General features: G+C 43.5%; 1 protein-coding gene and 1 long non-coding RNA gene across 11 annotated transcripts; both read left to right on the top strand.

The window, feature by feature from the left end:
* Positions 1–2,212: 2,212 nt before the first annotated feature.
* On the top strand, positions 2,213–11,763 carry LOC129598645 (uncharacterized). 4 transcript variants are annotated; one of them, XR_008691776.1, is made up of 11 exons: positions 2,213–2,429; positions 2,513–2,737; positions 2,847–2,910; positions 3,031–3,259; positions 3,333–3,534; positions 4,435–4,745; positions 4,828–5,154; positions 5,244–5,353; positions 9,930–10,126; positions 10,219–10,637; positions 11,172–11,763. It is a non-coding gene; the product is annotated as an uncharacterized LOC129598645 (long non-coding RNA). The 4 variants fall into 4 exon arrangements; XR_008691777.1 differs by having other exon boundaries at positions 2,534–2,910; XR_008691774.1 differs by having other exon boundaries at positions 2,513–2,910.
* Positions 11,764–17,229: 5,466 nt separating this feature from the next.
* On the top strand, positions 17,230–25,162 carry LOC129598639 (uncharacterized). Of its 7 annotated transcripts, XM_055496619.1 has the most exons (8): positions 17,230–17,770; positions 20,914–21,039; positions 21,179–21,667; positions 21,750–21,805; positions 21,995–22,790; positions 23,873–24,020; positions 24,106–24,801; positions 24,870–25,162. In XM_055496619.1, exons 4-8 carry the CDS (start codon positions 21,788–21,790, stop codon positions 24,991–24,993), a joined length of 1,782 nt encoding a protein of 593 aa, XP_055352594.1. In that variant the 5' UTR covers positions 17,230–17,770; positions 20,914–21,039; positions 21,179–21,667; positions 21,750–21,787; the 3' UTR covers positions 24,994–25,162. The 7 variants fall into 7 exon arrangements, with proteins under 7 accessions (XP_055352594.1, XP_055352596.1, XP_055352595.1 ...); XM_055496621.1 differs by lacking the exon at positions 17,230–17,770 and having other exon boundaries at positions 20,582–21,039; positions 24,106–24,797; XM_055496620.1 differs by lacking the exon at positions 17,230–17,770 and having other exon boundaries at positions 20,583–21,039; positions 23,891–24,020.
* Positions 25,163–26,271: the final 1,109 nt, after the last annotated feature.

Below are 26,271 nucleotides of genomic sequence, written 5' to 3'. Positions count from 1 at the left end.
TCATTAGTCTGGTGTTGCTGCGCCACGGTGCGCATTAGATTCGGCAATAAAGCCTCATCCGGGTTCACCGCTGTTCGCTGTCGAGGATACGCATGGCGCCCATACGGCCCCGCGTTATAGAACAGATAACAGCGAAATTTACGATCGAGTATGACGGAACAGCATTTGAAAACTTTTTATCAAGAAAAAATTAGTCCGCGATGCTGCGCAGTTCGTGTTATGAGCATGAACAATTTGGAAAGCAATCATCAGGATTATTTTATGTAAAGCGCCAGCTACACCAAAATACAGTATTTCTTCGGTACAAAAAGCGCAACGATGCACCGGGCGTGTGGATAGGGTGTTTTCTGCTCAAAGCCTCTGCAATAATAATTAGTATAATCGCAGCTAAAGTTGCCGTATTTTCATACAGTGTGCTTCTTAGCTGCAAACTATAGTGACGTCACGTTCATTGAGTTCATCGTATTTTGAAGAGTGAAATCATTGAGCAATTGAAACTCACTACGGAGAAATCCAAACACTTTGCCACAAAATACCAACGGTAATTGTGAATTGTGGGAATATGCTCTGGACTCCGTAAGTGGTACTGCTGCCTACTTCCGCTAGGTACGAGCGGATTGCTGTGCCTAACGAAAGTTACCGAAACCCAAACACTCAGGAACTTCCCAAATGTTTAATCACCAAACTGAACGAACGAACAAACAGAACAGAACAGAACGAGATATGAACTTCCTTCTAACCTAGAGTCACACGACCTTTCAGCTAGAAACAAGCTCACAGATTTAGTTGAAGTCAGAAACTTCAGACTGATTAGTCAAACCAGAATCGTGGATCGCATTAGCGATCTAATGCGTTAGATAAGAACAGCAAATCGTACGTAACGGAACAGACAACACGTACGTCATAACACGTACGTAATACGCGCAAACTACGCATAGCGCGTTAACTGTAATTAAAAATTTGCTGCAAAATTTATATGAAGCTCACTGTTAACCTAAGCCGTCGCTGAAAGTACACAACTTTAATTTCCAACAACATTACACATTGTTTTTACAAAATATGAGCAAACCAATGCGTAATTATAACAAATAAATCTCGTTTAATTTATCCGCTTCGCCCATGGTCCCGGGTACAAATGCCGCTTTTCCCCTCTAATTTCCAGAGATAGTCGTTTTCGCAGAAATTCGTGGGAGCTTTATTTTCTTCCGCTTGCGCCGCGGCTGCTCCTGCGTATGTGGAGGTCGCTTTGACGTGACACGCCTCCACCGTGTCTAAGCAAGTTATATCCCGAGCAAGGCACATGCCGCCGTTACAGGCAAATGTTGTACAGCCGTCGGGGCCACGGGCTGTCGTGTGGTGTCCCACTCGGTTCTAGCTTTGCAGGCACACCAGCTGACAGAAGTCTGCGGCAAACAGTGCTGCTGAAAGTGAAATTTCAAAACGTAAGCAAATGCCGGGCATCGTCAGTGCGTACTACTGTTAAGTGAGCGCGAGCGCCAGTCTGCACTACTAGTTCAGTACGCATACACACTGTTCAAAAAATACAAGCCGACTACAGTATTCTGTTTAAATTTGGCTGCTATACTACTAGCGGTGGTTGCGAACTAACTTATTGCACGAGCGCGAGCGCCAGTACCACTGGGAAATGGTATTGGGATTGTGGAATTGGAAAAGCGTGACGTACACTCTTCGTGGCTTTAGACAAATTCTATGCTCTTGACGAAGACTTATTGCAGCACCACGCGCTTCGCGCTCGGTGCAAACAAATCTGCATAATGGCACTACCGCAACAGTGTAGATTCTACGAAGCCATGGGAGAAGGCTGAAAATACCCATGAAGCTGAAGAAGTACAAACAACATAAGAAAACATAAGAAACCATAACAAAATAAATAAGAACTTAAAAAATTAAAAAAGGAAAAATAAGAAAACAGCAAGAAACTAATATTAAACATAAAAAAGAAAACAAAAGAAAACTTAACAAAAAATAATAAAAATAAGAAAACACAAGAAAACTTAAGAAAGCTTAAAAGGTCTTACGAAACGTAAAAAAAACTGCAGAGACCTAAAAACGAAAACATGAAAAAAAAATACAAAACACTTAAGAAAATAGCATAAGAAAATTTAAAACAAAACCAAGAAATGTAACAAACTCGAAAAACCCGAAGCGGCCGACAGGATGACCGAAATATGTTTGGTTGGGCTTTCGGTTTCTTGTGCTTTTTATGTTTGCTTTTTTATTAGTTTTTTATAATATTTGACTTTTATTTTTTATGGTTTTATTATATTTTCATATGATTTATCTTTTTTCTAATCTTGCAGTATATTTCTTTAGGTTTCATTGGATTTTTTAGCCTTCACCCAAGACTTTGTGGGATCTACACAGTTATTTAGTATTCCGTACAGTTTTCTGTACATGCTGAAATTCCTGTAAGGGACCATCTCTAGATATTTTTGGTTTTGTTTAGACGGAAATGCTTCATTCGAACAATGATTTAAACTTCTGGCTGTAGTTACCGAGGCTTCCGCATTAGAGTCCATTGGCTGACTGACGGGTGAAATGTGCGCAAGCCGAAGTGAGCGTCGGACGAAAAATATCGCGGCCGAGTGCATGCCAGCCGATAAGTGTCACCGCCGGAAAACTTTGGCCGAAATAAACGTAGCCGAAAGGAAAACGGACGAAGTGATCGGTAGCCAGAATGCGGCTAAGGATGGGATAATGATGATGAGGAGTATAAGTAAGAACTTAGCTGCCCCGGGAACCTGTAAGGAGAGCGAGTAACACTACCGAGTCCAACTGTACGACACTACGACCGGCCTGCACTAAGTGGAACACCTTGTTGCTAGGACAGCAACAAACACGGCAATTTCTGAAATGGAGACTGAGAATGATAATTTAATAAACCATGAGGTACGAGGCAACATGCCAGTGCACATAATAATACGCCTACGCGGGTTTAAATTAATTAAAAATTCGAATTTTGAACATTGAAAAAACATCCAAAATTATTAGACTCTTTTGTGAGTTTAGGACGTGCGCTATATCTGCCCAAAACAGCTGTTGCATTTCCTCTGACTACCGCTAAACTGAAACGCTGTCTCAAAAAAGCTGAGACTGAGGCTCCCATGTCATGGATTTTGCGGCCGACGAAACGGATTACCTCGGCGAAAGGCATTCCAAATGTCCCAATCGTCTCGACGGCCAGAGGATCAAAAAGATATCCTAAAACCTCGACGAAAGCGTATTTCCGGCGCTTGAGGTCAGCTGTCGTTAGAATGGGAGTTCGGTAAGGTTAAACTGAGAACTTCGCTAATAATTGTGGCTTCCTTTAGGCGTCTGCCGGAAATCCTTAACAAACCCGTAGATGATCTCTGAAAATCGTAGTGGATGATGTCATCGTATAAGTGGTAATAATAACGGCTTCGTACGCCTGAAAGGAAATTTTTCGTCTTTGTGAATATTTCCCACCTGAACAATGGATACGGCTGTCCGGAGCCGCAGGAAAATTTAGCCACCGCCTTGCTTGTATTAAAGGTACGAGTATTGTTTTTCGGACATCGGGGTGTTGTTTGGCATTTGTTGCTGCGAATAAGACAGACCAACAGATTTAAGTAGGAAATTAAAAGCAGGCACAGAAATGGATCCAGAAATTTAGGGCCCGCGCTGAACCTTGGATTCGGATTCGCGGTAGGATTACTCAAACTTGGATTCGGATTACTCAAACTTGGACTTGGATTACCTAACTTGGATTACATAAGTTGGATTACTTAACTTGGAATACTTAACTTGGATTTCTTAAACTGGACTACTTATTTTTGGGCTTGGATTACGTTTTCCTAGACTGTTTTCTCGTGCTTATTCTTTTCCTCCTCTCAGGGTATTCTTAGGCTTCTTGAGTTTTTTAGGTTATTCCTAGGTTTTTAGGTTATTCTAAGGTTTCTTAGGTTAGGTTTCTTAGGTTTCTTAAGAAATACACGAAACCTAAGAATAACTTAAGAAACCTAAGAATAACATGAGAAACCTAAGAAGCCTAAGAATACCGTGAGAAAAGGAAAAGAATAAGCACGAAAAAACAGTATAAGAAAACGTAATCCGAGCCCAAAAATAAGTAGTCCAGTTCAAGAAATCCAAGTTAAGTAATCCAACGTCCAAGTCCAAGTTGGAGTAATCCGAATCCAAGTTCAGGTAATCCAACTCCGAATCCGAATCCAAGTTTGAGTAGTCCAACTCCGAATCCGAATCCAAGTTTGAGTAGTCCAACTCCGAATTCGAATCCAAGGTTCAGCGCGGGCCCTTTTCTGGCGCGTGCAGCCATGTTTCTTGCCGGCTTTCGCAAGTTAGAGTGACTTGAATAATGTCCAAAAGTAGCCCGAAAAAGGAACTGATTTACTTCTTAATAAATTCATGTTTCTGGCGCTTACTGTCGTCGGCTAGTTTCGCCACGGTTCCGGCTGTCTTCGAGCTGGCGCTCACGTGCACACGGCAACAGTGTCCCAGTATGTAGCATCCCACACGAATGCCTTACCATCGCGCACGGGAATCAAGGTCATCCCATCCGGCAGTTTATTATCCTTATCCGACAGGCCAATTTTGACCTGGACGATAATCCATAGATAATATAGTGGTGTGTCGCTCTTATCCATTTCTTCTTTCCTTTGCAAATATGTCGATGAAACGGTCAATTCGAAGAATTTGTCAAGAATTCGACCCTGATAATCCGACCAGCAGTGGACTAACTGGAGCAGGTACGTGTGTTGTTTGTGTTTTTTGGAGCTTACGATATAAGTATACTGTACACAGTACTTACGAGTGCGTTATTTTAACCAGGTCATGTGCGGTGGCACCGAGACATTCGCCGAGGACAGCTGGTCGCAGAACATTTGGTCGGAGTCACTTCGGCGCAAGGTCATCCCGCCGCGGTACACCTCATCCGTATACGTTTATTCGTTCCGGTATTTGGGCGCAAGACATTTTCCGAGAGGCCCTTTGGACGCCGAGACATCTCGCCGCGAAGCAAAGTGTCCAACGTGACAGCGCACATACATCCCTTGGCGAAATGTCATCGCGGCGAAAAGCCGTGGGTCGACTTTGACTGCCGCTAAATGTCACAATCCAGTTGTCCGGGTGCGGGAGCGGCGTACCTCTACTGTACATGTATGTTTGTAAAAGAAACAACGGCATAGCAACCGCATCAGCTTATTTTCAGCAGCCCAAGTACTTTTTAACATGCTTCTGGAATTCAGTTTCGTCGCTGGACGCAACAGGCCTGCACACAATTTTGTCGGATTAGGAGACCTGCGCTGCGCTTCGATCAAGCATGTCAATAATCGCGATGATGCGTCAATATCACCAGGTACCTTGTAATTTCCTTAAAATTAATAGTGCATCGTTCTATGCAACTTGTTTAACCCATTGCAAACCGAAAAAGTAGTTCGTTAGGGCAATAAGTAAACGATATAACTGCTATGAAATTTTACTTATTTGAAACTGATTTCAGAGTGATATTAAATTATTTACAGTCAAACTGAGTCAGTAACTAAACGTAACCCTTATCGACTTCGGGGCGCGCAGTGAGAGGGGAGGCAAGAGGTCCACATTAGGCACAGTATACGTTATAACTTTACTGAAAAACCCGTAGGAGGCCAGTTTTACGAGTACTAATTAATTATTTGCACTAATTGTTAATAGTAACAAGTATCGGTGGCGCTAGCGCGCCACCAGGTGTGTTTTAGGTATGGAAAGTAGAAACAGGAAGGAGATTACGAAGTTCAAACTGGTTCAAAGATATTAAAAGATATTAAATTTCGTAAAGGGCATATTTAAAAGATATTACAATGCGTAAAAGCGCGGCGCTATCAGCTATTACTGCATCAGTTTAGATATTTAATAATTTTAATCACTCAGATATTAAGGTATCAAAATATTTAGATGTGCGCGGGGCCGGCTTGGATTTCGAGGTATTTAGAAACATTTAGAAACATTTAAAAACATTTAGAAATATTTAGAAGTATTTAGAAATAGAAATATATTTAAATGTTTAGATTTTTGAACAGTAAGATATTCAGGTATTTAAATACTTAGCTTATTTGTAGAAAAAAGTTTTTTTGCACAACTTATTGCTTACAATCATTAATTGATGTGAAAAATTTTCGAAGATGTGTAGCAAATTCACGGCCCAATTTAGGGAGGGGGCGCGGTGGCACGTGCCCCCTCCGGAATTTTTGGAAAAGGTGGTATTGCTTGAAAAATATTACCGGCTGTGGAAAATGCAGCAGAAATTGCTGTTTTTTACTGAATTTCTAGCGATTTGTTCAGTCAAACTGTTTGTTAGCTTCGCGCTCCGCGCGGAAGTGACTCTGTGTTGTACTTTACCCATCATCATTGTAAGTTAAAATAGCTTAAAGTAAAACTTAACAACTCAAAATCATTGCGCACAATTTAGGTGTATATTTCACTGTCCACGAAGTGTACATTCCACGAAGCGCGCATTATCAGGGGCACGCATTATCTTTTTCTTTTATAAATAAACCGTGTTCGAAAAGAAGTTTCATCTAAAGCTCACAATAATTTACTGGTTTTAAAGAATTTCTAGTAATCCCAGGTGTAATAACGTGCATCGGCTTCACGCTCCCCGCAAAAATTTAATGTTTAACTTAACTTTCTACATGATATTGCATTTTGTTTTGCCGTTTAACATCCGCTACTGAAACATTTGAAATACATATCTGTATTTTGCTTATTTTTACTAATTTTTATAGCATTTCTAGCGTTTCTGCAATGAAATCGTCCGCCGGCTTCGCGCTTCACGCGCAAATTCACTGCTTTCTGAATTCTGTACATCAAATATCGCACTGCATTTTTGCCTTTTGACTTCTGCTGTAAAAATATTTCAGTTAATTCTGCTATTTTTTATGGAATTTCTAGCAATTTTCGCAGTGAAATCGTTCGCTGGCTTCGCGCTTTGCGCGAAAATGTCACTTTATGTAATTTTTGACTTGACACCTTGCTGTACCAACAATTTTGATTCAACTCGTGCTTTATATAAAATTGTTTATAAGTTGTGCAGCAAGTTATTTTGCTATCTTTGGGGATCATCGGTTCTCAGTTTCGCCTCCCGCCCAAGCGAGTTAAATTCGTCTATGGTAGCAATGGTTTATTTATCTCTGGATTTATATAGAATGTGCGTAAAAGTTTTTTTCTCATAACGCGAATAAAAAGAAAGTTACAGAAGGCAATGGTAAGAGCTGCCGTACGTGAGCTTTTTTTACATCACTACTCGACAGCTGCAAAAGTCCACGGCGCTTTAGTAAAAAGTAAAGTCATTATAATAACGAATACCTAACCTGTATCTGTATAGCAGCGCACTGCACTGCTTTACACAGTATCAAGAATGTGATATTATGTGGCCTTTAACTCTTGTTTGTCCACGCCCTCTTGACGTTGGCAGGTAGAAATATTTTTAAGAATACTACAATAGCATAAATTTTTTTACAAAAAATGAAAATTTTTGAAATTTGAGGGGTCCTACACTGTATGTGCCCTGGTTAATTACTCGTACTATAATAATAATATATTAATAACAATAATTATTATTATTATTAATTAGTTCTCGTACTACATAATTCAATTAATAATAATTAAGTCTCGGACAAATTCAAAGTTTTTATCCAGACTGGGCACCAGCTTGTGGGAGTAGTTTTATGTAATTATTAGTAATACAGTAATACTTATTAATTAATACTCGTACTAATTCAAAATTTTTGCCAGGACTAGGCTTTAGCTTTGTGCTACTAGACTAGTGGTTGTTTCACCGTTTTTGGAGATGGTACAGTTTACACTTTGGACCGATATGCTCTTCACTATAATTTGTGTTAGCAGTTTCTCAACAATTACCATTTGGTATTTACAAACCCGTTTCACACACGGCTTTTAAATGTAGTAATACCTCTGTAGTCTGCTATGACTTCTGCGTAATCTTAAAAAAGATTGCTAACACAATCAAAGTAAGGAGCATGGGAAAAAGTGCAAACTGTACCATCTCCAGGAACGTCTGGAAGGGTAAAAAAATTACCATAAGCTAGCAGCATGGATAAAAATTTTGAAGGAGCGAACTTGCCTCGTACAGATGTCAGATTGCTCAGAAACGTTAAAACGTGCGAGTACGGTGCGGTGCATTGACTTAGGGCTACATAGAGGCTGCAGCGCAGTGTAGATTTTACTTTTGAATTTTATTTTGGCCATGTGCTATTGACGACAGCAGCTAAAAATATTTTTTAATGCTTATTCTACAGAATTTTGTGTTACTTTTATCTTCAAACAAATGATGAATTTTTTTTTAAGTTTCAGCCGATGACGGGTCTGGTAAAATACTTCACTAAGGAAGCTGAAAGGTCAACCTAGACATAATGTCTTAATAGAAATAACGCAGAAGCGGCAATAGCCAAAGGGTGTGAGAAAGGTGATGACAATATTCAAGGAGGGTGTTTATTGTAATTAAAAACAGGGAGTGACAACAGTCAACAGGGGTTGCGGAGGGAGGGGGGGGGCGACAATAGTCGCACCTTTTGTTTATTAAGTTATAACTGCTTATATTTTGGCGAGCGCCAAAAAATGAGGAAAATTTAAAAGAGGGGAAATTTTCTGGAGCTGGAACTTGGAAGGTGGAATAAAAGTTTTCCTGTGTGAAATGCGGAAATTTTGTTCTCAAAAACATAAACATAACTGTTTTCGGTAAGGATCCCATTCGTAGACGTTAAAACTAAAGAACGATTTTTTTCTTTTTTGAAAACTGTTGCGTAATACAACTTTCGGAACCCATCGGGCAAAGAAATTCAACTACAGAGCAGGAAAAGCACTGAGACAAAAAATTTTTTACCATATAATTTTAAAGGGCTTAGGACGAAAGAAAACAGCGGATGGCAGTAGTGATAGTGGAGGACACTGTCAGGTTCGACAATTGTGCGAAACTAAGATTAAGCAGAGGCCGGAAGTGTAGCGCAAAATGCCGAAGTCAGCCAGCGCCGGAAGTATGCTTTTGTCGAGCATCTGGGATATCATTCTACCCTCTGGCACTCAACCGCTCGGAACCTTTAAAAGGGCCTTTGCGGAGGTGATCTGGTCCGCTGGCCGAAAGATCCGTGAAGTCACTGGGGAACCTCGATCTACGGGAGCCTTTTTTTAGACAGCGATTGCGTTAAGCGGTAGTCAGGGGAAATTCGGCGGCCGTTCGGGGAACTCTGAATACGCGTCCACAGATTTTTACAATCTGGTTATTTTTTTAGTGTTTATACTCCAATCATTTGAATTAATATACGTCAGCGCAGATATGTTTGTATGTATTAAGCAAATTATTACTTTCCAGAAACCTAAGAAGTAAAACGTATTAAAGCTGACTTTCTCTAATAGAAGCGATTTTTTTAAAAAAGCTGATTTTTTCTGTTGTCATAAAAAGTGCAAGAGCTTTTAAGTTAAACCGCACATATCCCTCTCCGGGCTAAAATGCGTGTGAGGTCTTCAGAATCGGAACCGTGTAATTCAGCATCTGACGACGCTAGAATTCGCATAAGCTTTACTTACCTCTTCAAAAATTAGAAAACAGTCGCATGTGAAATCAGCTATAGTGACCGAAATTAAAATGAAAAACAAATTAGAATGAAAAATCATTATCAGAAAATTAATAATTCTACACGAATTTTGTGAGGCCTTCGAGGTATAGGGCTTTTTCAGATTGTGAAGAGCGCCGACGACACAACAAACCTGGAGGGAAAGCCGATGCCGTTTCTTTGTAGAGTAGCAATACACACTTCTTGTTTTGTTATTGTCGCAGTTGTAGCTGCTGGGCGCATTATTACCGTGAATTCCGAGCATGCCTTTTTCTTATGGGAAATGAATTTCATGTTATATATTCAAATTTTGGTTATGCTTACCAGGTTTGTGAAGACAGTGCCATGGACGGTACCCTGCTGTGCGCTGCACTGAACTGGAGTCTGCTGTAGTTAACACCTCATCGTCGAACGCATCCAGCGGAATGCAAAATATTGCCAGGCAACCGAACAACAGAAATTAATATCAGTATCACCCTAAGTCGTATCCGTATCAAAGGCGGGCCCCTTCGTACGTCTACCAGGTACATCAAGCCGTAATAGCGTGCGTACGCAGATGTTCTTCCGATGTTGTTAGCTTCGTGCTGCTATTACTGTATTGTCAGAGGTATTTCAGTTTTCATCGTGACTTCCATGCGTGATATTGGATCACTGTTCGCTGCTGTAAACGGACGATGTTCATTGGTGCCTGTACGAAGACAGCGAATTCAGTGCCATAATTAGTAATCCGGTCCGAAGTTGCGATCTGATGTAAATATAGTGCGTATCAAATACGGGAATCATTGAAACGTACACGCCACTCCGTACGGTCGCCGCCGCAAACTGGCCTGACGGGTATTGCAGTCGCGGCTTCAACTCAGTGGTCCCTGGTTTCAGCCCATTTCAGCCCGATGTATACTGGGCAGGGCGCCATCCGAAGCAGACCGTGAAACATCGGAAAAATGCACCGATGAGGGAATCTAACCGCGGCTACGTCATAAGATCTGCGTAGGCAGTACCACTATACCACGGCGCAATATGTTGAAGACTGCGGCTGTACGTCTGTTAACCTTTTTACGTCAGCTGCTTCCCACCTTACATAATATTGTAATCGAAGCGATAGTTGCCGTACGGTACTCTTAACATGCCAACGCGCGGAACTGATATCCAACAGTACTCTCTATCAGTGTCGTTACTTAGACTTATGACTCTGGTTAGTTCTACAGTATATATAGCTTGCAATATACGTACGTTCTGGATACAGAACTTCAGGAACATAATTCGCTGCGCATTCTTTATTAATTGTATAGTTGTCGCGTGCGTATTTCGTTTCGTTTTTAGTCATGGCATGCCAACGCGTGGACTGATAGCCAACTGTATTATCTGTGTGTGGTTTCTTAGTCATAACTCTGGTTTATTTCTGTACTAGTATTATATACAATAGCTTGCAATATGCGCATGTTTTGGCGATCGAATTTTAAGAATATAATTTGCTGCACATCTTTTAATAATTGTACATAGTTGTCACTTGCGTATTTCCTTTCGTTTTCTTTGAAGTGGCACAAACCAACCCAGATTGTTTATTCGCAGACGCTAACTGGATTCTTCGGCAACGTCCGTAAAGGAGCAGGGGTAGTTTGTGAAACGGCAACACGCATCCGTGAGGACCACTACCGATCACAGGGACTGGGAAACTGGGCTGCGTATATTCGCTCCAGTCGACTGATGGCGTCAGAAGCAGTTTGGCTGTACAAGGTCCGCAACCGTTACAAAAGCAGGATACTATGTGCATCAGTGCATAAATTGTTCCCATTCAACCGCAACGCCGGATATGTTGGGAAAGAACGGATCAACACCATCACGCAGTCCGGCAGTCATACACTGGAAAGACGACCGTGGTAATGGCAACTAAAATTTTTATTTGATTAAATCGGGTTGGGTGTAGTGAATGTTTAATGTTTTACATGAAGTTCTGTTAAAAATGTACTGATCTAAAACTTCTGTGAATAACTTAATTGTTCTAAGCTATTCCCTTATTTTATTCTACTTTTTTATTTTACTTCTTGTGTGAATGAACGACTTGGTTGTTCTTAGCTCTTCCCCCATTTTAATCTACTTTCGACTCCCACCTTTTTCCGAAAGGTTTTGAACCTGAAACATTTTTGGTTTTAAGGCGTTGATATCCCTGTCAAATCTGATTTTGGGGTTTTGACACGGGCTATCAAGTTTTTTACATACTAACTGTTAGAATGAGCGGTGTTCCTTGAATTCCTTCTGTCAATTTGGGGGGTTTTCGGGAACAAATGTGCCCCTGTCACAGTTTGACACCCCTCTTGGCCAACGATATTACGCCCCTGCAACCAAACCCAACTTACTTGGAGGAAATGTGCACATACTCAAGACAGCTAGGTCATACGTTATGGGGCTCATTATTTCAGAAACAGCTCGGTTTACATCTCAGTAATCGAACAATCAAAAATGGCACGGTTCGGTCTAGTTGGTACGGGCATTCAGACAAAGCTATACAGGAGACAATAACACTGCATCCAGCAGGAACTGGGCAGACGCCAGATTCACTTTTCGACCCACTTCAGTATCCGGAAAGCAAGACAAACAAAAGATTGGAACCATTTATGTTTCAGACTGAATGTTTGGTTTTTTTGCCGTCTTGTTTGGTTTATTCTGCCAGATCCATTGTGCCATGCCCAGATCCTACTTGCCGAAATTTACTGACCCGTATCCCCCGCCGTATTTCGTGTTAGCAGGCTGCTTTCAGTTGTGCTTCGTCTCACCATTCACCAACGCTGTCCTATATTTCGGTAACGTCTTTTGTACTATATCAATATCCCAAACACACTTGGGAACGCGTGCCAAATCCAGCGGTAGCTCGTCACAGGTGGACTACCCTTTCTATACTTGCTTACTGTATACATTGTACATAAAAGAAAATTTTCGAAATGCCATCGTACGATGCGGGTGTGCATACAGGTATTATAACGTTCAAGGATTCGGGCACTTTACACTTAAAATCAATATCTGTAAATTCATAAATTGCTTCGTCTTTTTCCAATGCAGTTAATTCGAAATTCAACTTTTAAGGAGATCGTCACTTTCGAAAAAATTGTTAGTAACATGTAAATTGTTCACTTTAAGGTAACCTAGTACATTAAGTGGCAAATTTAAAGCACTTTCTCCCGGAATTTGTTCATACGTGGATACTTATAAAATAATGAGGGGAGCATCCGTGAAAAATGCTATATATTTGCAAAAAAATAGGACAGCATAGCAATTTTTGGTTACATTTTTAACGGTTTTCGCAGTGGTACTGACTGTAAGCTTCGCGTTCAGCGCGAAAGTAGCTCAAAGTTCTTTAAGCAGTAAGCACTTGACTGCTTTTATTCGGCATCGGCCAGCATACGTAACAATTTGCCTGCGCATGTTTACACTATTAAAAGTATACACTAATTAAAAGCAAGCACTTTAATAAATGAATGAACTTGACACCCATGCGTAACTGAAGGCAAGAGTTCGTCGTAGTCCACATTGCACACATATCAAGTGCTCAGCTGGCAAAGAAATAATGCTCCAAGAAGTGCACTAAATTTTTTTTAATAATTATTTTTTTATTGTATTTATTTATTGCATTTCTAGCGATCCCCGCACTGAAAAGCCCGTCGGCTTCACGCTTCTCGCGAATGTTCGCCTTTTCTCTAATCTCTTTGCATGATACAGCCCTTAAAACTTTTTGCCCTTTAGCTTTCGCTGCAAGCAATCTTTAAATGTTTTGCCTGTCATGTTTGTTTCTTAGGATGTTCCAGCATTTTTCGCAGCGAAATCTCTCGTTAGCTAGCAGTTGGATATTCCATAATACACGCATATGCGGTTAAGTATAACCACTTATTTATTGAATGACCATCCTTTGCATCAGAAACTCGTCATAATTAACCATTTTTATATAGAATTTCGAGCAATTTCCGCAGTAGAAATGTGCATCGGCTTCGCACGAAATTCAGTTTCCACTCAAAGTCTGTACATGATACAAGGCGGGGTCATGCCCTTTAATACCGTGCACTTTAGGAAATTTTTAATTACTGCCACTGATACTATTTTTTTAAAAATTGTAACAGTTTTTGCAGGGAGAACTTTTGCTGGCTTCGCGCCAAAATTGGCAATATTTAAATCATAATTCACTGATTTCGATATATTTTTCGATCCGATACCTTGTTCTACACGCACATTTTTGAATGCAGTTTCTCAAAAACTGAATCAGTGTAATTAAGTACTTTTAAAATTTCAATCGGTTTTTGCAGGAATGTATTTTACTGTTTACTGTGTTCTCAAATTCCCAGTGCCCCTTCCGCCCAAGCGACCTAAATTCGCCTATGGGTAAGTACATGGTACCAGAATCGAGTACAAGAACGAGAACTTTCACTTTCGGTCGAGAATATTCCAAACAGCTTGAACGCATTAAGGTGTCAAAAGACTCATTCTGGACGGATTTCTTTTAGATTCTGCTTTAATCTAAAACACCTGATTCGCAACACCTGAGAGGGATCGTCATCTGGGTCGTGCCAGTGTCCACTTCGCGAGTTTTTTGGCACCGAGCTTCTTGCTGTTCTTCCTATTGTTGGCGAAGAGTTCGGTGGCCTGGTTCGCTCGCTTCTGCTAGTTGAATGATACTGGCCACGGCGTCTGCCCTTGTGGTGATGGGGCGGGCCGTTGTGGCTCGCATGATGTGTTCCAGGCGTTCCGCGATTTCCGGTGGCAGGGGCAATGAGGCCGGTGTTGGGCCGACTTGTCATTCGGGCGGAAGTTTTCGGTTATGCGGGACCCTAGTCCTGGTACAGGGATCGGGTCAGGGATTCCGTCCAACCATTCAATGTCGCTGTCAGTCTCCGTTTCCGATTGGGATGGAGTGGCTGGTCGGCTGGGTACTGGTCCCGCTGCAAATCTATCAGCTAAAATCTGCATGACGCGCCTGTTCCGATCTCTCAGTTTTTCCGCCGGTCGACGGCCTGAGGATTGGGTCGGCGTCAAGAGTCTAACTTGGGCTCCGCGTGTTGGCTGCCCTGGTCGGTGTTTGGGTAACACGCGGTTGAGTGCTTGCTCGATCAGGCCCAGCTGGTATCCTCGGTTGAGGAAGCTGCGCATTTCTAGCGCAGCGTTGCCGGTATTCAGTGGCTACTCCATATACTGTAACATGGCCCGTCGAAGTCGCATCATATATATTCCAACGTGCGCTGGAGTTCTAAGTCCAGGGCAACCTTTCTTCGGATAGCTGCAATGTCCGTGCCTGTTAGGCCACGGATGGTTATGCGGATGTCCTCGTGGAGGGCCTCCGCAGCGTGAAGTACGCGTTCCAGGGGTGTTGACTCCGGAATAGCCCGTAGGCCATACGGGGATGATGTCGGTTCACGCTGGTCCGAGCCAGTGGCCATTGCCCAGTCGGTTGGCGCAGGCGTGGCCACTGGTGCTGATGAAGTTTCCCCCGTCGTAGCGGTTACTACGACGGTTTGGTCCAATGGAGGTGGTGGCGCTGATGGCGCTGGAGGCGGACGCGATGGTGCTGTGGACCCTCTTGTCCTAAACTGGTGCGCCATCCGATGTTGTTCCAGCTGCCATCTCAGCCTGTGAGATGTCGCCAGTAGGGCCTGACCAGTTTGGTCATGCAACGGGAATATTTCGTGCTGGGCCCGGCGGGTTGCGATTTCTTCGCTGAGTACGTGCGCTAGGCGTCGGAACCCATCCTGATCTTTAATGATCCGTTTAATCTGCTCACAGTGGTGAGGGTTATGTCTGTCCATTTCGCGGATCATGGTCTCCAATTCTAGGATGGAATTCTCTGCTTACACAAGATTCTCCTGGAGGATGTCGAGTGGCGTTCTGCCGTCAGCCAAAGGTTCATCTGGGGACTCGGACCGCGTTGACGGCGTTGACACTGACTAAATTTGGCACACAACATCGCCTGGCTGTGGTGCTGGCGATGACACAATGTTCTGTCGGTGGGAAAGTCTGGTCACGCCCGGCCAACACTGGGTTCGGTGCGGGCCATGCAGTATGGTCCGGTTCATTAATGCGAAGTTGGGCCGCCATTTCCGGTGGAAGGTCTTCTGGCCGATGGTATGCAGTATATACCCCATCCACAAATACCTGTAATGGGTAATCACGTAACTCGTTGAGTCGTGATGTGGTCGGCTGAGGTGGCGGCGGCTGTTCCGATCGGAATGCCTTCGGGGCCGTTTTTGGAGCTGATAAAGTTGGGTCCGTCGGCGCCTGAACCGTAGGTTCAGGTTCTGTCGCTGGAGGGTAGTAGAGCGGTTCGTCGTATCCACCATAACCACCGTATGGCGGTGGATATCCATAAGGTCCTGGCGGATACGCCCACGGTGGTGGGCATCGCCACTTATTCGGATCCGGCTACGGCTGGTTCGAAGGGCCAGGCGCAGGATACGGTGGATATCCGTAGTGGGAATTGTAGTATGGCGGTGGAGTGTAGCACGGCCTTGGTCCGACGTGGACTGGCGTAGTCTGGACCGTTGGTCCGACTGCTACTAATCGGTTGAGTGGTCGGTAGGCCACCATAGAGAATTAGTCGCGGGCCAGTATGGCTACGCGGTTGTCGGATCGATTGACCCGACGAAGAGCTTGGCTGACTGCCAACTGCTGCGGCGGTGACCAAGAGTCCGGTTTCATCGGGGAATGTCTCTGGCGGCAAGTGTTGCGACGGGATCGCTCGAGGTGGCAAAGGCTGCGACCGCGGTAGCGGTGTGTCGGCCCGTAGACCCGGTCCGACTGACCTGTTAGCCAGCTGTTCATCAGTTAAGTTAGCTCTTATATGAGGTACCTGCACACTCGGGCGCAAATTAGACGACTGAGTGGAAGATCCGCCTGACCGGGATTCCGGTTGTGAGTAAGGAATGTGTCCTGTTGCTTCGGTCGGAGTCGTCAGAGCGATCAGTACGTCGTCGTCCTTCCATCCGCACCCTACAAATGCCAACCTTCTTTAAAAGCCTGCAAAATGTCGCTTCCTATAAGATTTTTTGCATGATTTACCGACGCTTCGTAACATTTTTTTGCCTAATTTATGGAAAATTAAGGAAATACTGCCATCTAACTAAAATTAAGCGGTCACGCACCCCCTCCCCAGCATTCTGTACGCATGTGGTACAAGCTTGTCCGGTAATTCCATCGTAAAGGTACAGCTAGCGCGAAGGTTGCGCTTATAACGGTGGCCACTTCACTACTCGTACATTCGTCAGATTTCCTAAATGCGCTCCGCAGTTAGATGGTCGCTTACTGCACCGACCATTTTCTAGCCACCTTCCGCAAGGCAGTAACTAATACTCTCGTAAATTATCTGGTGCACCAAGCCACCAGCAAGCCAAAAGCATGTTACGTGTTTGATCAGCGTGGCGTAGCGCGCCGTGGTATGGAGTTTGGCGTAACCTGTGAATTTGTGTGTTTCGGTTTTCTGATGCGATGGAAATTACCGGACAATCTTGTACAGTGCACTTGTACGACAGCCGGATATTTTTGTTTAATCGTACGGTGCACTGCGTCATATGCGTATGGCATGTGGAAATGAGAGTACGCGATCATTTAGTCCTACATTGTATTAATCAGTTGGTTGCAAACCGATTTTGCGCAACGAATTTGAGAACCGAGAACTCTAAAAAATTTTCTGTACTCTAACCCTGCATTTGAAGAGAACTTGTACACTGTGAGAATTGCGTAAGGCCAGCTAAATTTCCAGCCGATTCGCGCTGTACCCTGCACTTTTGAATACATGTTCTGAATGCCGGTATTCTCGGACGGAAGTCGCTCATTGGTCCTGGCTGACGTTCCCTAAGCTCTATTGGAAGGTCGGCTTTCTCATCAAAACTCACTTTAAAAGGGGGCTAAACGAACATCATAAGTGGGTGAGGCTACTGCGTATAACCTTTTGCTGCTGAAACGACTTTATGGAATTCAGCCGCAAAAGTTTTGCGCATTCACAGAAGCGCGGACTACTGCTTTCCTTAAACAACGGTTTAGTTTCGCTGTTATCAAGGGAAATGTTGCATCTGTGTTAGGCACTTTACCTTTTAACCCCCGGGAGGAGATAGATTCTGGTTTATTTGTTTTATTTTATTTGGACGGTTGCTGCATATTAAAAATTGTTCGGAAGTCGTCTTGCCGGCGCCAACCAGGTGACATAATTATGTAGTTGTCATTTTTTTGTACTGTATAAACTGCTAACACACAGACATTTAAGCTCGGTAAATCCCCCACTTAGTAAGCGATTTTGCTCACTGTACAGTGATGGGGGCTCGATAACTCACTCACTAAATTAGCGATTTTCTTCACTGGACAGTAGTGGTTACTCGGTAACTCATTCACTTTATCGATTTTGCTAACTGGGCAGTAGTGGTAACTCGGTAACTCATTCACTCAATTACCGATTTTTCTAACTGGACAGTAGTGGTAACTCGGTAACTCATTCACTCAATTATCGATTTTGCTAAACTGGACAGTAGTGGTAACTCGTAAAATCATTCACTCAATTAGCGATTTTCCTCACTGGACAGTGGTGGGAGCTCGGTCACTTTGTTCGGTCTCTTTGCTTTTTGCGATTTTTTTAGAACAGTGGTCCTACCATTGTCGAACAGCCGGAAAATCTCACAGTACATATTTGTAGCGCACTGTCCGTATGTTTGGAAATACAACATGCCAAACCGTCCTAGTTTAAAAATGTGCCGACAATAAAACTCGTCAAGCTGACTTGTGATTTCTTAATTTTGTGGTTGGTGTTGCTCAGTTTTTTTTCCGTTTAATTTGCGTATTTAATAATGTATTGTACCTATGTTACGTCTTGTATCCAGGCAAAATTTTTTTAAGTTTCATGGTCACCTTGAAACTGGATTGGATCTGCGGCATCGTACCGGCAAGGTTTTAATCGGACGTATTCAACAAAAAGTCATGTGAAGCTGTTCTGTACCAAGGCCGCTCTTCTGTACCAAGGCCGATCTAACTGTGGTTTCAGATTTTTTTTGAAAAAGTTTTGTTTAGAGAATTGCCAGTCTGTGGGGAGGCCGCGCGTATGGTTGACCTTTTTCTTAATGCTATGAGATTCTCATGTACTATTTAATAATTATATACGTAACAATATATGATATATTTACATTCTCATGTAATTTATTATTTAGTACCTAATTTTTTAAATTCGTCGCTGCTGACAAACATATCTTCTATACTTACAAGAAACAGCTTCGGCTTCCCTCCGCGCCTATATACGGCCACTATAATTTATTTGATTTCGAATGAACGTTTAATCAATATCGCCAGTTTGATGACTTAATCACTTGACAGACTATTTTCGCTGAAGAGTGGAGTGTGTCCGGTGGTGTATGTCCGGTCAGTAGTGGTAGCTCGGTCGCTCGCTCGCTCAGCAGCCTTTGTGGCATCCCATTGGTGATTGGCGTGAGATGATAAGGACCAGTTTCTTTAGCTGCTATCTAATTTCTGGACTTCTTAACGAACGCTATTTTCAAATTTTTTTAAAGCTAACCATCACGAACAGCCTGTTTGATCAGTTTTTCTTAAACTGTAACAGCTTAATACTTCGGCGTTTATGGATCTAGGTTATTAATAGTTTTAGGCGAAAATAAATAATTCTTTTCGTTATGATCAGGATCGATTAACATGTTCATATATACACCCGCTAACCCGGATTATAACCAAAAATCGGCTGTTTGGATGTTGATTATGGTCAAATTAGATTTTAATTTTTTTATCCAAATCAATAGATTTCAGTTGGTATATTAAATTGCTGTAGTCGTTAGATGAAGTGGCTCCACGGAGTTGAAGTACATATTTCCGAACATGATTTTATATGTCTTTATTGGTCAAATCGAACATAAGGCGCAAGATATCGTAACATAACAAAGTATTAAAGAAAGAGTTATTTATAACAGGTAAATCTCATTCATTTTATCCGCTTCGCCCAAGGTCCCGAGTACAGATGTCGCGTTCCCTCTTTGGATTTCTAGCGGCAATCGTTGTCGCAGAAATTCGTGGTATGTTACTGGTACTGTTAGGAATACAGTCTCGATTTCTTCTCTTCGGCTTGTGCCGCTACCGTTCCCGCGGTTGTGGAGGTGGTTTTGAGATGAGAAACCGCCACCGTGTCTACACATGTCACGTCCCAAGCGAGACACATACCGCGCTTCCAGGCGAAAGTTGTGCAGCCGTCGGGACGACGATCTGTTGTGTGTGATGTTCCATGTGGTTCCAATTTGGCAAGCACACCAGCTGAAACATATCTGCGATACCGAGGAAGTCGAAGCGATTAACGCCAACAGTGCTATCTCCTTTGCACGCCGTATGCCCAGTCCTTCGCGACCAACCGGAAGACACATCTGCATCCATTGCGTATCGGTCACCGCAACGTTCACAATCGAAACGCCGGTTTTCCGCATTAAACCATCAAATTCTCTCAGTAGATCGGGATACCCGTAGCACTGACTTGTCCGTAAAATATACAGAAGCTCTGGAACGCTGAGGCAGTTAAGGCAGTTATTTAAAACTGTCTTTGCTGAGAAACAGATTTACATTTTATTATTTCCTTGTAGATTACTGCTTTTATTGGTCAAATCGAACTGAAATTACAGAGGGAAAAATGCGTGATTAGGGATAGATCCGAATAGGCATTCGCTTACATTTGCTTAACGTACTTAGTACTTACCGCTGACATTTATCGGGGAACTTTTTTTGTTTTTCACGTTAATTAATATATATGGGCAGATCGGAGCGAAACAAATGGCTCAGTTATTCAGTTGGGATCGGGCTGTTGGAGCATCTATTATGGCAATTCAACAATTTTCTCGAAAGGTTTTCTTATAACTGATAGCGTTTTACTCGGATTTTTAATGGATTAAGCATCACAAATACTCGAAAATCCATAAAAAATTAAGCGTTATAGAAATTTTACGGGGTTTAATACTACTTGAAACTCTGTGGTACGGAACCAGGAATAGCACAATGTTCCAAGTCTCCTTGTTGTTAGCTATCAACTACCGTAACTGCTAACAAAAGTGCCCCAACACAACAGCTTGCCGATTTAGACGTTTCTAAACGATGATTTGCCGCGAAATGACATCGCCGTAGGCGCTTATGGTGAAGTCACTAACTTGCACAGATTTTGCAACGTCCCAGCAAGGAACTACTCATGCGCTACGTAATATTTGTAAACGTTGCCACTTGCCATGCTGAGTCGCATAATACAGTGGCAGCTCAGCGTTAGGATATTATTTTTTACTCCGGCACCCATTTACGGAGCTTTACTGTTTGTTAGTTTTCATCTGTATTCGCATGAACCCGGTTCGCAAACGCGCGGAGCTTGAAAAGTTTCCGAAAATGCACGGTCACTGTGACCTATGAGACTACTTTAATTTTCCGGCAGCCCTACGGCATACGGCAGGTAAGTCTTTCTGCGTTAGGAAGTGTTTTAGAACACCCAGTGGACGTTCCACAAGGTGAGACCGCATGAGCCGAAAGCATATATGCACATTTTTAACTTCAGTTAAAAAGTGACCGGAAGTGCGCTTTCGTTGATTTAGCGTTAAGTGCAGAAACGAACACTACCCCTAGAATGGGGTCGCAGTCCCCGCGTTTCCAGGCCCAGTCTGGCACAGTCCCTGACGGTCACAGTCACAGAAGTCATACGGACTCCAACCCAGTCCAACCCAGTGTCACAGACTTCAGCAATACCCCACCAAGCTGGGGTCTGGTCCCACGTGCCTCCCTACATTTTCTATTGTTTGTTGCTCGGCATTTTAGATCACAAACAGTCTTTTATATAAGTCGGGTCCGGATTCTTATTTCTGAATAGTTTCGGGAATAGTTTCGGGAAGCGACTCGCCCGGTCGGCTAAATCTGCGGCTCTCAAGGCCTATATCTATCCTTTTCGTAACATGGTTAATAGCGGGAAGATTTTGGTTTTTCGTCCTCGATCTTATGGCAAAGTATGCAGCAGTATTGTTAACCCACCACACCGTAAATGTATGGAGAATGGTGATCGGCCATATTTTGTGCTTGGTGAAGTCACGGTAAGCTTCCGAAGCGTAGCTTTATGTACCACATATTTTTTTAAAATAACCGCAAATAATAATCAAAAAAATTATAAATTAGCATAAAGCTGGCCACTCTCCAAACAACAAAGACTACGAATGCTTTACTATTGTCAGGTAAGAAGATATCTTTAGACACCAACAAGCTTTAAGGCTCAAACATTTTTAACATGTATATGTCCCCGAAAAAAAGTGACTTCAGTAAATCGACAATCAAATGGTAAGAAAGTGCGCGCAATTGAAGATATAACAGATCTGCTACATTATCGTTCGGTAATTATTGACCTTTGTGCTTTTCCATTACAGTACAAAATAGAGCGCAGATCAGTGTATCCGGCATTCCGGCGACGTTTGGCTGGCAGAGATTTCATCAGCTATCAGAACACCGTCGTTGTACAGATGGCAAAAGATATGTGCTGGCTGGGATTCATCCAGGACATTAACGGTGACAAGGTGCTGGTTGACTTTGATTCGTCCACAGTGCCTGCACGTAACATCCCCGCTTCGCGCGTCTGGCCGCTACAGTTGGTGTCCAGTGAAGGTGTCGAATATGAGAACATGTCAGCATTCGCAGCTCTTCGCGATGAGCAGGATGGTCCCTTCCGTTTCCGTCCCGTCAGTGTGCTGAGTTTTGTTAAGGACTGCAAAATGTTTTTTATCTCCACAGACAGCTTGCCAGCAAGTGACACAGCGCCGGTAACTCAAATTTCCGTTGTGGATCGGTGCCAGATCGTCAGCCGACTGCCATTCGGCGAGCCGCTGCTGCTGGCCCGAACGAGCGGCATTCTCTACACGCGCCTTGAATTCCCCTTTGCTACGTCACAATTGGTTGTGGAAAGTGCCACGGAGGCAACGCGTTTCATTGACACATTTCGCCAACTGTACACTTCGCACCCGTCGCTTTCGGACATGGAGGACAGCTGTCGTTTCCATCTGCGAATCGGGTCGGATCAGTGCACGTTCATTGTCGTGGGTAGCCAAACAGACAGTGCAACCATTCAATGGACAGCGGAGATTCTGCGGAATATACTGGACCAGCATGCAACATGCCGTGCCAGTGTGCCCATGGCTCTTGTGGCCCAGACAGCGGAGTGCTCGGAGGGTTTGTTAATTCCCGGAGTAAAATCCACTTTAGCACTAACGAAACTTAATAAGTTTCGTTAGTGCTAAAGACTTATATACAAGACTATTAAGTGTATACGTGGCAATGATTGCTAGCGCAATCATTGTCACACACGTAACCTCGCTAGTAGGGGTGGTAGTAGGCTAGTAGCTTCTAGCTAGCATAGTACGCCGACGTACGGTTATTATATGGTTCAACCGTGAATGGTTGCACCTTGCAGTCTGCGCTCGGTTATTACGTTAGATTAATGTTAAGTATTTATTCCACTAAATACAGATAGCTTTATGAACATCTTAGCACGGCACCCTGCTGTCGGTTACTATAGACAGCCCATTTATTCTCTATTTTTATAAAAAAAAATTTCTTTGATTAGAAGATTTCTGTGATATGCATTTACTGCATGCCATTTGTAACCGTTTACCCTAAAAGCTCAGACTTTGTAATTTGATACCGTCACTGTTCGGGTATCAAGGACCTATTTGCGGGATGTCAAGCTGGTACCATAAAAGGTTATAAAAAAAGAATACCCAATTTGACACCTGTTTTGTTGAACATAATTTTATGGCACAGTAATTTAAAATTAAGACGATAGGTGACCGTGAGCTCCAAAATTGTAGCGGTATGGCTCCATTCCGCTGCAATTGGAGAAGTTAATCGTCAACCACACAAATGCTTTTAAATAACCGAAATACTAAATCCTTACAGCCGTTTGTAGTAAACAACTAGTATCGCAACACGTCTAGAGCGTCGCCAACAATAAGTTTCTCAGTGCAAAGTATCTGATCAGGTTTTCAAATTCAGGAGATGTCTAGTAACTGAACAAAATTATATGCGATACAATGTGATAGTCGCGAAAAGCTTGTCATGTGACGGACGGAATAAGCAGCACTTGCCAAATGCCAGAAACGTACTCGTACTGGTAGCCATTCGACTCCTCGGACCGGCAGTAAGTAAACAAAAAATCACAAATATTCTGCGGCAGTTCCTATGGGAAAGTGCCTTTTAAATCCTGCAAGATTTATTCAACTTTCATATATGCTGGCTGTTCCTCTTATTTCAAGGCTTTGGGGGCTTCGCAGAAAGTGATGAGATGATGGCCAAGGATACCGGCACAACCTGCACGGCCGGCTGTTTGTGCCATCTCCCACTCGTACTCGTGACCGAGATCCTGGAATTTCTGGATTTGCACACGCAGGCTCGCGCCATGCGGTAAATTCGCTGTTAATTATTATTCTGTACAATGTCTAAGAAACTGAAACAATTAACTGTAGATAAACGGTAGTTTGCTATATAGAGTGTGTGCATTGTGGCAACTGATCCTGACCAATCCCCACGCGACGCACCACATCAGTATTCTAACCGAGAACCTGACTCCGACACCGTACGGGGAGCACCAGTGTTGCCGCACGGCGGGAGTGTTGTTGCGGAGCATCACCCGTCACACGAAGAGCGTCACCATCACGGCACGCGCCCACGACTGGGATGCGGAGCTGTTCGACTGGCACTGCGCGCGCTTGGTGCAGAAGTTACTGAAAGTCAGCGACATAAAGCTGCCGTTCCTCGTGTTGAAGTCCTTCTGCCTGACATACGTGGTTCCTGCAGTGCTTCAGGTCTTCGAACCGGTCTGCGAACAACTCATCGTTCGTGGATGGAAATTGTGCGGAGCGCTGTTGGGCGTGATGCGATCGGATGTGGATGCCCTTATGACGCCCTGTACTCCCTTACCGGATCACGAAGAGCGCTTCATCAGCACGGCCAGTCCGGAAAACCCGCAGTCGGTTCTGAATGGGACGCTGACCATTCCGCACTTGGCTTGTGTGTGGCGCGACGGCCGGGAGCACATCAGCCGGGCGTTCATGTGCGCCCTGGACCGCTCCTTCCCACCGGCCACGCCCGACGTCTTCGCCAAAGTGGCGGCGGTGCGCACTCGCTGGCGCAACACGCTGGTTTACCCGGAGGAATGGCAGTCCATCCGTCACTTCCTAAGCATGTAACTTGGGGCGGTAGAAAAAACTGCAGCAGTGATTTAATTGACGGTTTTTTTCTAATTTGCTGCAGGTACAGCGGATTCTGGCCGGATGGCAGTCCGCACGCGTGGGATGATGTTGACTTGAGAAGTGTCGATCTTGACCAACTCAGCACACTGGCTTTGTGGGGAATCTATGAGATCTTCAACGTTTGAGTAGTAACAATGCATGACTTGTAGCGCTCTTGGATAATATTATTATGATTTTTTGATAATACTTGCTACATGTATGAGCAGCAAACGTATGAATGCTTCTGTACTTACGCCAACCGGGCGAGAGTGTGTGTTGTCTATACTTTTTCGGCCCTTGTCTCGTAAACAGAAAATAAAGATACCGTCCTCTAGCAGTTTTAGAGAAGCACAGCCTACCTATTTAATAGACATTTTTCGCAACTGCTCCACTTAACCATAGCACTACACTTAACCATACGCTATGGTTAAGTGCGAGCGTATGGTAAGTGCGGATACCATACAAATTCGTTGTATGGTAGCTGACTTCCAAAGGCTCCTCTTAGTTCCCATACACTTTAACTTCGTTAGAGCTAAGCTTTTCTAGCACAGAAAACATCGGAGAACTTGAATTTTGATGTTCCAAAGGATGCCATACCGTGTAGCACGAGAAAAAAAAATAAATACGAAGATCTCTAGAAAACAACTGCGCTGGTTTTAAGGTATCCTGTACACTGTCACTCCGACGGCGGTGTCTAGCTACACGATAAGGTATGGTTAAGGTATGGTTATGGTGTCTTTTGCGAAAAGCCTCTACTTGCTTGATCTATGGTCAAGAAAATTTCCGAAAAAATAATTTTTTTTATTGAATTATTTGAGGAAGAACCACCGATTTTCAAATTGGTATACACGTTCTTTCTGGTAGCTGACTTTGGTGAGTTAAATGGATTCCCATGCATTCCGACAGCCCCTGGTTGGCGAGTAGCCCATCGGCTATTGAAACATCGTGGCAGTACAGATGTAGAAGGATATCTACTGGCTCGGACACATCCAAGACATCAACGGTGACAACGTGTTGGTGGACGTCGATGACTCCACAGCGCCTGTACACTGTGTCCATGCTTTGCAAGCGCGACCGCTGCACTTCTGGGCTGAAACTGCATCGCGACCAGTACTGCAGTATGCCGGTGTTCGCCTCTCTCCGCGATGGATGCGGCGGTCCGTTTCACTTTCGCTTGGCCACTTTGCTGGGCGAAAGCGAAACGGACCGCCAGAACACCAGGGGTCCGAATACGATAACGTATCTTTAAAGTACAGAAATATGAGGCAAAAGGAAGTACACTTAAAGTGACCGAAATATGAGACAAACCGAAGCATCTCCACCCGCTTGCCTGGAATCCATGAAGCATCGAATACTGCAGCCGTTCATCGGTGCCAAATTATAAGCCGGTGGCCGTTCGATGAACCACTTCTACTGCTGGCCTC

This window comes from Paramacrobiotus metropolitanus, unplaced genomic scaffold (genome assembly GCF_019649055.1).
Source record: "Paramacrobiotus metropolitanus isolate TYO unplaced genomic scaffold, Prichtersi_v1.0 Parri_scaffold0000126, whole genome shotgun sequence".
Lineage (NCBI taxonomy): Eukaryota > Metazoa > Tardigrada > Eutardigrada > Parachela > Macrobiotidae > Paramacrobiotus > Paramacrobiotus metropolitanus.
The sequence above is the reverse complement of the archived record's forward strand: the minus strand, read 5'-3'. Positions and strand labels throughout refer to the sequence as shown.

Bases quoted from the DNA above. Each gene is read 5' to 3' on its own strand.
- LOC129598639 (XM_055496619.1), top strand. The intron at 22,791-23,872 runs GTTTGTTAATTC...TCTTATTTCAAG, and splicing joins GACAGCGGAGTGCTCGGAGG to GCTTTGGGGGCTTCGCAGAA. The intron at 24,021-24,105 runs GTAAATTCGCTG...TTTGCTATATAG, and splicing joins ACGCAGGCTCGCGCCATGCG to AGTGTGTGCATTGTGGCAAC.